The 13,505-nt window shown below is 43.4% G+C and overlaps 1 protein-coding gene across 1 annotated transcript; it reads left to right on the top strand.

Annotated features, from left to right (window-relative positions):
* The first annotated feature begins 4,124 nt into the window (after positions 1-4,124).
* On the top strand, positions 4,125-12,718 carry LOC119796849 (zinc finger protein 260-like). Its single transcript, XM_038305601.1, has 3 exons — positions 4,125-4,579; positions 9,144-11,428; positions 12,245-12,718. Exons 1-2 carry the CDS (start codon positions 4,384-4,386, stop codon positions 11,060-11,062), a joined length of 2,115 nt encoding a protein of 704 aa, XP_038161529.1. The 5' UTR covers positions 4,125-4,383; the 3' UTR covers positions 11,063-11,428; positions 12,245-12,718.
* Positions 12,719-13,505: the final 787 nt, after the last annotated feature.

Genomic DNA, 13,505 nt, shown 5'->3' with positions numbered 1-13,505 from the left:
AATCTGCATCTCCAAAAAGTTGGTCAGCTGCAGGAAGCATGAAGTGCTCTAAAACTTCCTGGTATGTGGCTGCGTTGACCCTGGACCTCAGAAAACACAATGGACCAACACCAGCAGATGACATGGCACCCCAAACCATCACTGACTGTGGAAACTTTACACTGGACTTCAAGCAACGTGGATGAAGTGCCTCTCTTCTTTTCCTCCAGACTCTGGGACCTTGATTTCCAAAGGAAATGCAAAATTTACTTTCATCAGAGAACATGACTTTGGACCACTCACCAGCAGTCCAGTCCTGTTTCTCTTTAGCCCAGGCAAGACGCTTCTGACGCTGTCTGTGGTTCAAGAGTGGCTTGACACAAGGAATGCGACAGCAGAAACCCATGTCTTTCATACGTCTGTGTGTGGTGGTTCTTGAAGCACTCACTCCAGCTGCAGTCCACTCTTTGTGAATCTCCCCCACATTTTTGAATGGGTTTTGTTTCACAATCCTCTCCAGGGTGCGGTTATCTCTCTTGCTTGTACACTTTTTTCGACCACATCTTTTCCTTCCCTTCGCCTCTCTATTAATGTGCTTGGACACTGAGCTCTGTGAACAGCCAGCCTCTTTAGCGATGACCTTTTGTGTCTTGCCCTCCTTGTGCAAGGTGTCGATGGTCGTCTTTTGGACAACTGTCAAGTCAGCAGTCTTCCCCATGATTGTGTAGCCTATAGAACTAGACTGAAAGACCATTTAAAGGCTTTTGCAGGTGGTTTGAGTTAATTAGCTGATTAGAGTGTGGCACCAGGGGCCATCAATTTTGAACCTTTTCACAATATTCTAATTTTCTGATATGATGAATTTGAGATTTTCATTTGTTGTCATTTGTAATCATCAAAATTAAACCAAATAAACATCTGAAATATATGAGTTTGTATGTAATGTATGAATATAATATACAAGTTTCACTTTTTAAATGGAATTACTGAAATCAATCTACTTTTTCATGATATTCTAATTTTATGACCAGCACCTGTAGTTTGAACATAATTTTTATTTAAACCTTTCAGCTTCGGATCCATCAGAACCACTCAAATTTACGAATAAACCCAAAGAAAACGGCTCCGCTGTAGAAGCTTGAAGTTCTCCAAACCCGTCCAGCCACTATCGGAACCGACTGGTTCCAGAACCTGATCCTGCTTGAACTCGGCCTCCTTTAAATCTTATCTGATCTTCTGAACATTCGTTTCATTCCTGGTTGTCAGAGGACCAACGATGCCGGTTCTGCTGGTCCATCAGGAGGCCCATCGGGTCAGAACCCAGCGATCCATGAACAGCAGGATCTCCTAAGAGGTTCTGCTCTTCTGGATCCAGATCACACTAGACCAGAACCCGTGCAGAGGTTCCCCTCCCCTCTCAGCAGGTTCTCCTGGCTGATGGTGGGAGGTTTGGACCCCGATGCCGGTCTGGTTCTAGTAGGACACTACTCCTGTTTCTCCCGCCTCGTTCCCCTGAAGCTGCTGAGTGATCTGAAACGTGAGGATGTTTGATGATGATGATGATTTTTAAATTATTGATTGTACAGCTACAGGCGACATGTATGAAGAGACTTTTTCACAATAAAACTGTTGAATGTTGAATTCGCTGAGTTTGGATCTGATTTGGACCGTTTTAACTCTCAAAGCTTCAGTGGAGAATGCTGCCCCCTGCTGGACGCTTCAGGAAGGTTTCTTTTTTTTTTTTACTGGATTTCAAAAAAAAAAATTTTAATAACAAAAAGAAAAAAGAGAAGTTATTTATAGGAAATAAAAAGAAAACGATGATCATGATCACTTTATCTCTTGTTTGGAGGTTTTGTGATAAACCTGAAAAACAGTTTTTATTAATATTTTAAAAAGGGTGCTAAAAACTAATAGGAGTATGACAGGCATCTTTCTAACCCACTACGTGATCAAAATTTCATTCAGTTCTCCAGGTTTTAAAAGTATTACCAGTGAACATCTAGGAAAGGTTTGAAAATAGAATTCTATTCAGTTTATTTCTATAGCTCCAATTCACGTCATGTCATCTCAGTTCACCAGATCATCCAGTCAGATTGATTCAAAGTTTTCTATCTAAGGAAAACCAGCTGATTGCATCGACTCATTGACTCTTCAGCAATCCCTCACACTAAGCACGCTTGTAGCGACAGTGGAGAGGAAAACTCGCTTTGAACAGGAAGAAACCTCCAGCAGAACCAGGCTCAGTGTGAGCGGCCATCTGCTGAGGCCCACTGGGGTTCAAGGAGACAGAAGCAGACATAGAAAAAGAAACATAGATACAAAAGGCAACTGTCAACCAGCTCCACAGGCGGCCCCGTCCAGGAAACACACAGCCAGGCAGACGAGCTCCGAGCCAGCTCCCATGTCAGAGGATGAAGAGAGCACATCCAGTTAGTCACAGTCAGAGAAACAGGACTACACTTGAAAACAGGCCAAGCTCCAACATCTAGAAACAAAGGTGTTGATGGCAGCAGCACAGCTGATATTTCTCTCCAGGATGAAGTCACAGCCAAACAGGAACAGACCAGATGAAGCTACTATGAGAAAAAGCAGAGAGAGCAGAACGTTAGAGATTGAACTAATAGATTCTGCAGAGTGGGAGAATAGAGATAGAATGAAGCAGAATGATGAAAAAGGGGTCCCTATGTCCTCCAGCAGTCTAAGCCTATAGCAGCAGAACTATAGAGCATATAGATGGAAAAAAAGAGTCACTTTAACATGAAGGGAGCAGAATGTATGGACGTTTGTTGACATAATGTTATGGTTTTATTATTAAAATAGATAATACCTTAAATTGCATTAAATGTACTCTGTAAATGTGGGTAACTGAGGAAAGCTGGATGCAAATACTGTTAAAAGTTAAGTGTCAGATCTAGGATGGTTCTTTCTTTTCTATATGTATTTTAAAGTTAATATTTGAAGGAAATAAAAATGAGGTTCACAGCAGTAAAATGTGAAAATAGGGACGAGAAGATTTCCACCAGTAAATATATCACACCTGTTCTAAAGGAAGCATCGGGCTCAATGTTCAGCAGATTCACGCGTCTCTTTTTGTTTTGGAGTTTTAGCTAAAAATTTTTTTTTACATTTTATTTGGTCTGAGGGAACATCTGAATCCACAGCGAAGGCGTGAAGGTGGCTGTTCAGGAAACGGTCTTCATGCAAGGGACCTAAAGCAGAGGGAACCACTTATCAGCTCTTTGAAGGTTTGGTTCTGGACAGGGAGGGGGTTTACCATCAGGCAATAATAAGAAGCTGCTTAGGGCCCCATAAAACTCTGTTTACATGTATGGTTAATACAACTATTCCTTATTTGTGCACATTATGTTTTTGTTAAAAAGTCATCAAAACGCTGATAATATTAAGTGTGTCTCAGCCCCCCCCCCTTCAGGGTCCACCATATTGGATCAGTCCATTTGCTGCACATGTTCAGAAAGGTCCAACCAGACAGCAGCAAACCATTTGAAAACAAACCATGCAAAGAGCAGTATTTCCAACTTAGCGCTTTAGTCGCTATATTTAGCTACTTTTCAGACCCCTCTAGCACTTTGATTTCTAAAAAGCTCCTAGCGCCAAATCTAGAGACTTTTTTCTGCTACTGGAGACTTTGGAGACAACATCTAAAAGCAGCGAACTCTGCTCTCCAGAGCGAGTAGATTGGTAACCCCCGCCTCCTGCTCTCCTCTATCTTGTCTGCTGTCATGATTCATGCAGCTATTATTTCATCCAAATGAAAAATGGAGAACAGATAAGCAGATCATGGCTTGTCTACAGTGAAAAGAAGGACTGGGTTATTTACTTTGGCCTTTTTGGAAACACAGGAAGGAGCAATCAGCTAAGTGAGCTTAGTGCTTGGAAAAAATCTTTCATTCCTTTAGAGACAGCATGAAAAGTCAGCTGAATACAAAACATAGAGAGGAAAACAAGAAGAAAAGGGACAAGAAGAGAGGGACACAACCTAGAACAGATAATGGATGTCTATTCTATTAATATTTATCTGTAGAATGGGTCTGTTTTATGTGTTGTCTTCTCCATTCAGAGGGCCTCCTGTCTGTCTTGTTCTAGGGCCCCAAATTTCCTAAATCCGCCCCTGGTTCTGCAAAAGGCAGCAGTTGTTCACCATTAATCAGTGTTTGGTCCTGACTCTACTTTCCGTTGAGTATCAAAGCTCAGAGGCCAATAGGCAGGAACGTGTGTCCTTACTGAAGCTGACAGCCTGTCATTCCTACTCCGCTCCGCTAGGTGGCAGCATGGGCCATAAAGAGAAAAAAAGCTGGGCTGCTGTTTTTGGGCATGTTTCAGATTTAACACTTATAAACTCTGCGAGCAATTTTTTTTATTTTTCGTATCTCCGCCCGCGTCATGTCCAGCATCCAGCTCCTCCGGCTGCTGGTGAACGAGCGGCTCTGCGCGGCCGCGGATGAGATCTTCGAGGCGGTGAAGAAAACCATTTCAGGCTACGAGGAGGAGCTGCTGCTCTCCAAGCAGGAGCTCCACCGGCAGCGGAGGATGCTGCAGGGGGCGGCCGAGCCTCAGGACCGCAGAGGCCGGCACTCAGGTGCGTGGGCTGCCGGTGGGCCTCCGGATGGGGCTGCGGCTCCGTCTACCTCCTGGATCTCAAGCAGGAGGCTCCTTATTGATTTACTTTCCTTGATTAAATTTAAATAAAACATGTTTATTATTTCACTTTCAACTTTTTTCACTTAAACCGATAAAGTATGAATGTTTTCATTGATATTATCCTTAAATCTCAACATAATTACTTTATTTACATCCGGATAAAAACCAAAATTCACAAATTATTTTGAAAAGATGTTTAAATACAAACATTTTATAAAGTTTTATTTTTTACTTGTTTCTGAACTTAAAGACAACATTTGTCGTAAATTTTACTAAACAGTTTTCCTCTTTAAGAATTATATTTAAATTTTTGTATATTTTAATTAAATAATTCTACATACATTTGATTATAATCTTTATTATAACTTTAATCTCAGAATTCTGAATTTAATCTCAGAATTATGACTTAAATCTTAGAATTAGGACTTTGTTCTCAGAATTACGACTTTAGTCTCAGAATTACGACTTTAGTCTCAGAATTAAGACTTTAATCTCAGAATCAGGACTTTTTTCTCAAAATTCTGACTTTTTTTCTCAGAATTAGGACTTTAATCTCAGAATTCTGATTTTTTTTCTCAGAATTAGGACTTTAATCTCAGAATTCTGATTTTTTTTCTCTCATAATTCTGACTTTAATCTCAGAATTAGGACTTTGTTCTCAGAATTAGGACTTTAATCTCAGAATTCTGATTTTTTCCCCCCTCATAATTCTGACTTTAATCTCAGAATTAGGACTTTGTTCTCAGAATTAGGACTTTAATCTCAGAATTAGGACTCTAATCTCAGAATTAGGACTTTTTTTCCCTCAACATTAGGACTTTAATCTCAGAATTAGGACTTTAATCTCAGAATTCTGATTTTTTTCTCATAATTCTGACTTTAATCTCAGAATTAGGACTTTAATCTCAGAATTAGGACTTTAATCTCAGAATTAGGACTTTGTTCTCAGAATTAGGACTTTGTTCTCAGAATTAGGACTTTAATCTCATAATTAAGACTTTAATCTCAGAATTAGGACTTTGTTCTCAGAATTCTAAATTTAATCTCAGAATAAGGACTTTGTTCTCAGAATTCTGACTTAAATCTCAGAATTAGGACTTTAATCTCAGAATTCTGATTTTTTTTCCCCTCAGAATTAGGACTTTAATCTCAGAATTAGGACTTTAATCTCAGAATTCTGATTTTTTTCTCATAATTCTGACTTTAATCTCAGAATTAGGACTTTAATCTCAGAATTAGGGCTTTGTTCTCAGAGTTAGGACTTTAATCTCAGAATTCAGATTTTTTTCTCATAATTCTGACTTTAATCTCAGAATTAGGACTTTGTTCTCAGAATTAGGACTTTAATCTCATAATTAAGACTTTAATCTCAGAATTAGGACTTTGTTCTCAGAATTACGACTTTAATCTTAGAATTCTGACTTTTTTCTCAGAATTCTAAATTTAATCTCAGAATAAGGACTTTGTTCTCAGAATTCTGACTTAAATCTCAGAATTAGGACTTTATCTCAGAATTAGGACTTTAATCTCAGAATTAGGACTTTGTTCTCAGAATTAGGACTTTAATCTCAGAATTCTGATTTTTTTTTCTCAGAATTAGGACTTTAATCTCAGAATTAGGGCTTTGTTCTCATAGTTAGGACTTTAATCTCAGAATTCAGATTTTTTCTCATAATTCTGACTTTAATCTCAGAATTAGGACTTTAATCTCAGAATTAGGACTTTGTTCTCAAATTACGACTTTAATCTCAGAATTAGGACTTTAATCTCAGAATTAGGACTTTGTTCTCAAATTACGACTTTAATCTCAGAATTAGTACTTTAATCTCAGAATTAGGACTTTATCTCAGAATTAGGACTTTGTTCTCAGAATTACGACTTTAATCTCAGAATTCTGACTTTTTTCTCAGAATTCTGACTTTAATCTCAGAATTAGGACTTTATCTCAGAATTACAGGTGCTGGTCATAAAATTAGAATATCATGAAAAAGTAGATTGATTTCAGTAATTCCATTTAAAAAGTGAAACTTGTATATTATATTCATACATTACATACAAACTCATATATTTCAGATGTTTATTTTGTTTAATTTTGATGATTACAAATGACAACAAATGAAAATCTCAAATTCATCATATCAGAAAATTAGAATATTACTGAAGACCAATAAAAACAAAGGATTTATAGAAATGTTGGCCAACTGAAAAGTATGAACATGAAAAGTATGAGCATGTACAGCACTCAGTATTTAGTTGGGCCTCCTTTGGCCTGTATTACTGCAGCAATGCGGCGTGGCATGGAGTCGATCAGTCTGTGGCACTGCTCAGGTGTTATGATAGCCCAGGTTGCTCTAATAGTGGCTTTTAGCTCTTCTGAATTGTTGGGTCTGGTGTATTGCATCTTCTTCTTCACAATACCCCATAGATTTTCTATGGGGTTAAGGTCAGGAGAGTTTGCTGGCCAATTAAGAACAGGGATACCACGGTCCTTCAACCAGGTACTGGTAGCTTTGGCACTGTGTGCAGGTGCCAAGTCCTGTTGGAAAATGAAATCTGCATCTCCAAAAAGTTGGTCAGCTGCAGGAAGCATGAAGTGCTCTAAAACTTCCTGGTATGTGGCTGCGTTGACCCTGGACCTCAGAAAACACAATGGACCAACACCAGCAGATGACATGGCACCCCAAACCATCACTGACTGTGGAAACTTTACACTGGACTTCAAGCAACGTGGATGAAGTGCCTCTCTTCTTTTCCTCCAGACTCTGGGACCTTGATTTCCAAAGGAAATGCAAAATTTACTTTCATCAGAGAACATGACTTTGGACCACTCACCAGCAGTCCAGTCCTGTTTCTCTTTAGCCCAGGCAAGACGCTTCTGACGCTGTCTGTGGTTCAAGAGTGGCTTGACACAAGGAATGCGACAGCAGAAACCCATGTCTTTCATACGTCTGTGTGTGGTGGTTCTTGAAGCACTCACTCCAGCTGCAGTCCACTCTTTGTGAATCTCCCCCACATTTTTGAATGGGTTTTGTTTCACAATCCTCTCCAGGGTGCGGTTATCTCTCTTGCTTGTACACTTTTTTCGACCACATCTTTTCATTCCCTTCGCCTCTCTATTAATGTGCTTGGACACTGAGCTCTGTGAACAGCCAGCCTCTTTAGCGATGACCTTTTGTGTCTTGCCCTCCTTGTGCAAGGTGTCGATGGTCGTCTTTTGGACAACTGTCAAGTCAGCAGTCTTCCCCATGATTGTGTAGCCTATAGAACTAGACTGAAAGACCATTTAAAGGCTTTTGCAGGTGGTTTGAGTTAATTAGCTGATTAGAGTGTGGCACCAGGGGCCATCAATTTTGAACCTTTTCACAATATTCTAATTTTCTGATATGATGAATTTGAGATTTTCATTTGTTGTCATTTGTAATCATCAAAATTAAACAAAATAAACATCTGAAATATATGAGTTTGTATGTAATGTATGAATATAATATACAAGTTTCACTTTTTAAATGGAATTACTGAAATCAATCTACTTTTTCATGATATTCTAATTTTATGACCAGCACCTGTAGGACTTTTTTTCTCAAAATTCTGACTTTAATCTCAGAATTCAGATTTTTTTCCCATACTAAACTGAAACATTTAAAAATCAGTTAACCTTTTTATTGTTTTATACTCCAGTTAACGATTAATCGATTACCAAATTAGTTACAATTATGTCAACTATTGATTTTCACGATGAATCTGATGGTTTTAGCCCTAATTCCAACCTAGTGTTGTAAGTTGTTAAAATAACGGCAGGGACACGCAGACATCACTGCTGGGTTAGACGCACTTCTACAGAATTCTGCTTCAGCGGTTCTGATGGCAGATACCCTCCACACCGTTCAGATTCTTAATTGGACCAAAAAGAAAATGTAAAACTGATCTCAGCTTTGTGTGGGATAATGATTGACATCAGATCAAACCCTGTAAGTCTCATTCAGACTCAGTCGTCTAAAGATCTGGGCTGAATCAGCTGATGAAGACATCCTGTCTGCATCTTTCTAGATCTGCTGAATGTTTCGTAAGGAGCTGAAATGATTAATCGTTCATTATTTCAATGAACGATTTAATATTTAATAATCGATTAATCCTTACCTGAAGAATAGAGACTGTAAAATATGCCTTTAGCTGACAGAGACCCACTTAGAGCCGGAATTATGTCAAAATTATAAAGAAATATACAAATACTTTGCATAAGATGAAATAAGCTTTTCATCTTGAATCTGCTCAATCCAGAATTCCAGTTTAACCAGTTTCAACTGGTTTAATTTTGGCTGTCTGAATTGATTATTCCAAAAAATAATCGACAGATTAATCGACTTGCAAAATAGTTGCTTCCCTACTTTGGTCAAACAATGGATATTTTATACTGACAGGTGCTGATTTTAACGATCATTTTCTCTGATTTGAAGCTAATTCGGCGATTGGTTCTGGTTTCTTCTTCTTTATTTCTTCTGCAGAGGAGCTCCAGTTGAGCCTGGCCGTCTGGGACGAGGACTTCACCTCTGATCATCAGCAGGTGGAGGAAAAGCCTGATCTGGCCTCGGACTCCGAGTCAAACCAGAACGCCTCCAGTATCGGTGGGAGGAGTCAGACTGAGGGGTGTCCGGACCTGCAGGAGAGCAGCATCATCCAGGTCAAATTCCCGCCTCCTTATCTACGGAGCGGTACCAGTCCAACCGGGTTTATTGAGGCGGTCGTTAAAGTGGAAGAGGAAGATCCTCTGCCGAGCACCTCGGCCCAGCAGGAAGAGGCTGGGGAAGACTTTGCAGTTTCCTCTGAAGCTGACAGCGAAGAGGAGTGGAGGTCAAGCTCCCAGTCCAAAAGGCAAATTAGCACCAAGAAGAAGAAGACAAAGGCAAACAAGAGGGTTCCTCATCCTCCAGTCGCCCCCAAACTGAACCCCACCAAAAAGAACAAGTCTCCCATCTGCTGCAAAATCTGTGGCAGAGCCTTCCTCCTCACCGTGTCTCTGGTGAACCATGTGCAAGTTCACTCCAAGGACATCTGCGGCGTGTGCGGGGAACGCTTCGATGGCGAGGAGAGGTTCGACGCTCACCTGAAAACACACGTCAAGGCGGAGAGCTGCAGCGTCTGCGGGAAGTGCTTCACCAGCTGCAGTGGCTTGGAGATCCACATGAGGATCCACACGGGGGAGAAGCCGTTTGTCTGCAGCGAGTGCGGGAAGCGCTTCACCACCCGGGCCAACATGGCGCGGCACGTCCGAACCCACACCGGCGAGAGGCCGTACACCTGCACCGTGTGCGGCAGAAGCTTCAACGACTACACCACCATGAAGCGCCACCTGTTCCTTCACTCTGCCAAGAACAGCCACCTCGGAGAGTCCTCGTGCGAAAACGGCGACGGGAAGAGTCCGTCCTTCAGAGAACCGCGCGCTGTCTGCAAGGTGTGCGGCATGTCGTTCCACTCTGTGGTGTCCCTGCTGAACCACGGCAAACAGCATGAGACGGCGCTCTGCGACGTGTGCGGCGATCACCTCGGCTCCTTGGACAGCTTAGCGGCTCACCTGGACACTCACAAAAACGGGAAGGTGTGCGACGTGTGCGGGAAGTGTTTTGACAGCCAGGGACACCTGGAGATCCACATGCGGATCCACACTGGAGAGAAGCCATTTGTCTGCACGGAGTGCGGGAAATCCTTCACCACCCGGCCTCACCTGGTGCGGCATCAGAGAATCCATACCGGGGAGAGGCCCTACACCTGCAGCTTCTGCGGTAAAACCTTCAACGACTACACCACCCACAAGCGGCACCTGCTGATCCACATCAAGAAGTCCAGCGTGGAAGGCGCCCCTGTGGGTCCAAGTGACCACAGTGAGACCAGTTCCAATAAGAAACGCCGGCAGGTGCCCTGCAAGGTTTGCGGGGTGACCTTCTGCTCCAAAATCTCTCTGGTGAATCATGCCAAAATCCACGCCACGGACCTCTGCGGCGTCTGCGGCAATCAGTTCGTGTCGAAGGAAAACCTCAAACTTCATCTGAAAACCCACATCAGCAAGAGAGTGTGCGACGTGTGCGGGAAGTGCTTCGACTCTCTGTTCCACCTGAAGGTGCACCAGAGGGTCCACACCGGGGAGAAGCCGTTCACCTGCAGCGAGTGCGGCAAGTCATTCAACTTCCGGCAGAACATGCTGCGCCACGCCAGGTGCCACACAGAGGAGAAGCCGTACGTGTGCACAGTGTGCGGCCGCGGCTTCAGCGACCGCAGCTTCCTCACGCAGCACCGGAACACGCACACGGGCGAGAAACGACACCGCTGCCAGGTCTGCGGGAACACCTTCAACCGGAAGACCTACGTCAGGCTCCACATGAAGAAGGTTCACACAGCCGAGAAATCCCAGAAGAAGATGGAAGATTGAGCTTTTTGACTCCCAAAGATCCGTCTCAACTTCAGAACTGCGATGGAAACTTTCATCCATGTTAACTTCACCCTGTTTTGATGAATAACAGAGCGGACCTTAGAAACATTGATCGGGTTTGGGTCATTATTCTGGGGACTGAGGAGGACCTCCTGTCGTTGGATGGTCCGGTTCTATCTTAGGCTGGGCATACAGTGTACAATAGGAGATTGGGCCCGAAAAGGGCGGAAAGTCTTACAGTGTATTCCCAGCCTTAAAGATGATAGAAGGTCCATAATCCATCATAGGAACGAGTACGTTTAAGTGGTTAGAGCAGGCATACCCAAAGTCGGTCCTTGCAGGCCGCTGTCCTGCAGGTTTTTGATGGTTCCCTGCTCTCCATCCATCCATCCATCCATCTTCCTCCGCGTATCCGGGGTCGGGTCGTGGGGGCAGCAGCTTAAGAAGGGAGGCCCAGACTTCCCTCTCCCCAGCCACTTCTTCCAGCTCTTCAGGAGGAACCCCAAGGCGTTCCCAGGCCAGCCGAGAAACATAGTCTCTCCAGCGTGTCCTGGGTCTTCCCCGGGGCCTCCCCCCGGTGGGACGTGCCCGGAACACCTCACCAGGGAGGCGTCCAGGAGGCATCCTAAACAGATGCCCGAGCCACCTCAACTGGCTCCTCTCGACGTGGAGGAGCAGCAGCTCTACTCCGAGTCCCTCCCGGATGACCGAGCTTCTCACCCTATCTCTAAGGGAGAGCCCAGCCACCCTACGGAGGAAACCCATTTCGGCCGCTTGTAATCCGCGATCTCGTTCTTTCGGTCATGACCCAGAGTTCATGACCATATATGAGGGTAGGAACGTGGATCGACCGGTAAATCGAGAGCTACGCTTTTTGACTCAGCTCTCTCTTCACCACGACGGACCGGTACAGCGCCCGCTTCACGGCAGACGCTGCACCAATCCGCCTGTCGATCTCCTGCTCCCTTCCTCCCTCATTCGTGAACAAGATCCCAAGATACTTAAACTCCTCTACTTGGGGCAGGACCCCCCCCCCCTGACCCGGAGAAGGCACTCTACCCTTTTCCGGCTTAAGACCATGGCCTCGGATTTGGAGGCACTGATCCCCATCCCGGCCGCTTCACACTCGGCTGCGAACCGATCCAGCGAGAGCTGCAGATCACGACCTGATGAAGCCAATAGGTTCCCTGCTCTAGCAGAGCTAATTAATTTAGCCGTTAATCAGCAATCAAAGAAAGCAGGCTGGCTAGAGCAGAGAAACCTCTAAAACCTGCAGGACCGACTTTGGACATGCCTGGGTCAGAGCATCATGAAGGCCTCTTCCAGCATTATGAGAAAAATCAAGCTGCTGACGATGATCAGTGATTAAAGTGCTTTAAACTTGCTGCGGCTCACAGCTAAATACTTTTATTTCCTCTTTGTTTTATTGTTGTTTACTGTAAAATTTAACTGTGACATTTGATCAGAGCAAAAAAGGTTTTTATTCCAAAATACGAATTCTTGGCTATTTAGCTCCTTCGATGTGATCCATGCTGCCTTTTTTACAGCTGCTCAGCGCTGTGTAAAAAATAAATAAAAAATAAATATGTGGCTCCTTGTTAGCTGAATGTTTCTGCTGATGGTGTGAAAAGAAATAAAGGAACCAAAATAAAATGAGTTCAATTGAAGTCAGTTTATTTCTATAGCACCAATTCACAACACGTCCTCACAAGGAACTTTCTGGAACGAATTAACCAGATCAGATCGTTAGTTTAGTTCAGTTTTATAAGAAAAACCAGTTGATTGCATCGACTCATTGACTCTTCAGCAATCCCTCACACTAAGCTTGCTTGTAGCGACAGTGGAGAGGAAAAACTCCCTTTGAACAGGAAGAAACCTCCAGCAGAACCAGGCTCAGTGTGAACGGCCATCTGCTGAGGTCGACTGGGGTTCAAGGAGACAGAAGCAGACATAGAAAAAGAAGCATAGATACAAAAGGCAACTGTCAACCAGCTCCACAGGCGGCCCCGTCCAGGAAACACACAGCCAGGCAGACGAGCTCCGAGCCAGCTCCCATGTCAGAGGATGAAGAGAGCACATCCAGTTAGTCACAGTCAGAGAAACAGGACTACACTGGAAAACAGGCCAAGCTCCAACACCTAGAAACAAAGGTGTTGATGGCAGCAGCACAGCTGATATTTCTCTCCAGGATGGAGTCACAGCCAAACAGGAACAGACCAGATGAAGCTACTATGAGAAAAAGCAGAGAGAGCAGAACGTTAGAGATTGAACTAACAGATTCTGCAGAGTGGGAGAATAGAGATAGAATGAAGCAGAATGATGAAAAAGGGGTCCCTATGTCCTCCAGCAGTCTAAGCCTATAGCAGCAGAACTATAGAGATAGCTCAGGATAACCTGAGCCACTCTGAAAAGTAGAAAGGGTGTCAGTTGTTTTAACCCAGAT

This window comes from Cyprinodon tularosa, unplaced genomic scaffold (assembly GCF_016077235.1).
Source record: "Cyprinodon tularosa strain WSP-4 unplaced genomic scaffold, ASM1607723v1 ctg560, whole genome shotgun sequence".
NCBI classification, from domain to species: Eukaryota; Metazoa; Chordata; class Actinopteri; order Cyprinodontiformes; family Cyprinodontidae; genus Cyprinodon; species Cyprinodon tularosa.
The sequence above is the reverse complement of the archived record's forward strand: the minus strand, read 5'-3'. Positions and strand labels throughout refer to the sequence as shown.

What these genes read in the sequence shown, in the direction of transcription:
- LOC119796849 (XM_038305601.1), top strand. Translation starts at nt 4,384, where the DNA reads ATGTCCAGCATCCAGCTCCTCCGGCTGCTGGTGAACGAGCGGCTCTGC. An exon ending in CCGCAGAGGCCGGCACTCAG is followed by an intron (nt 4,580 to 9,143) that starts GTGCGTGGGCTG and finishes TTTCTTCTGCAG; the next exon opens with AGGAGCTCCAGTTGAGCCTG.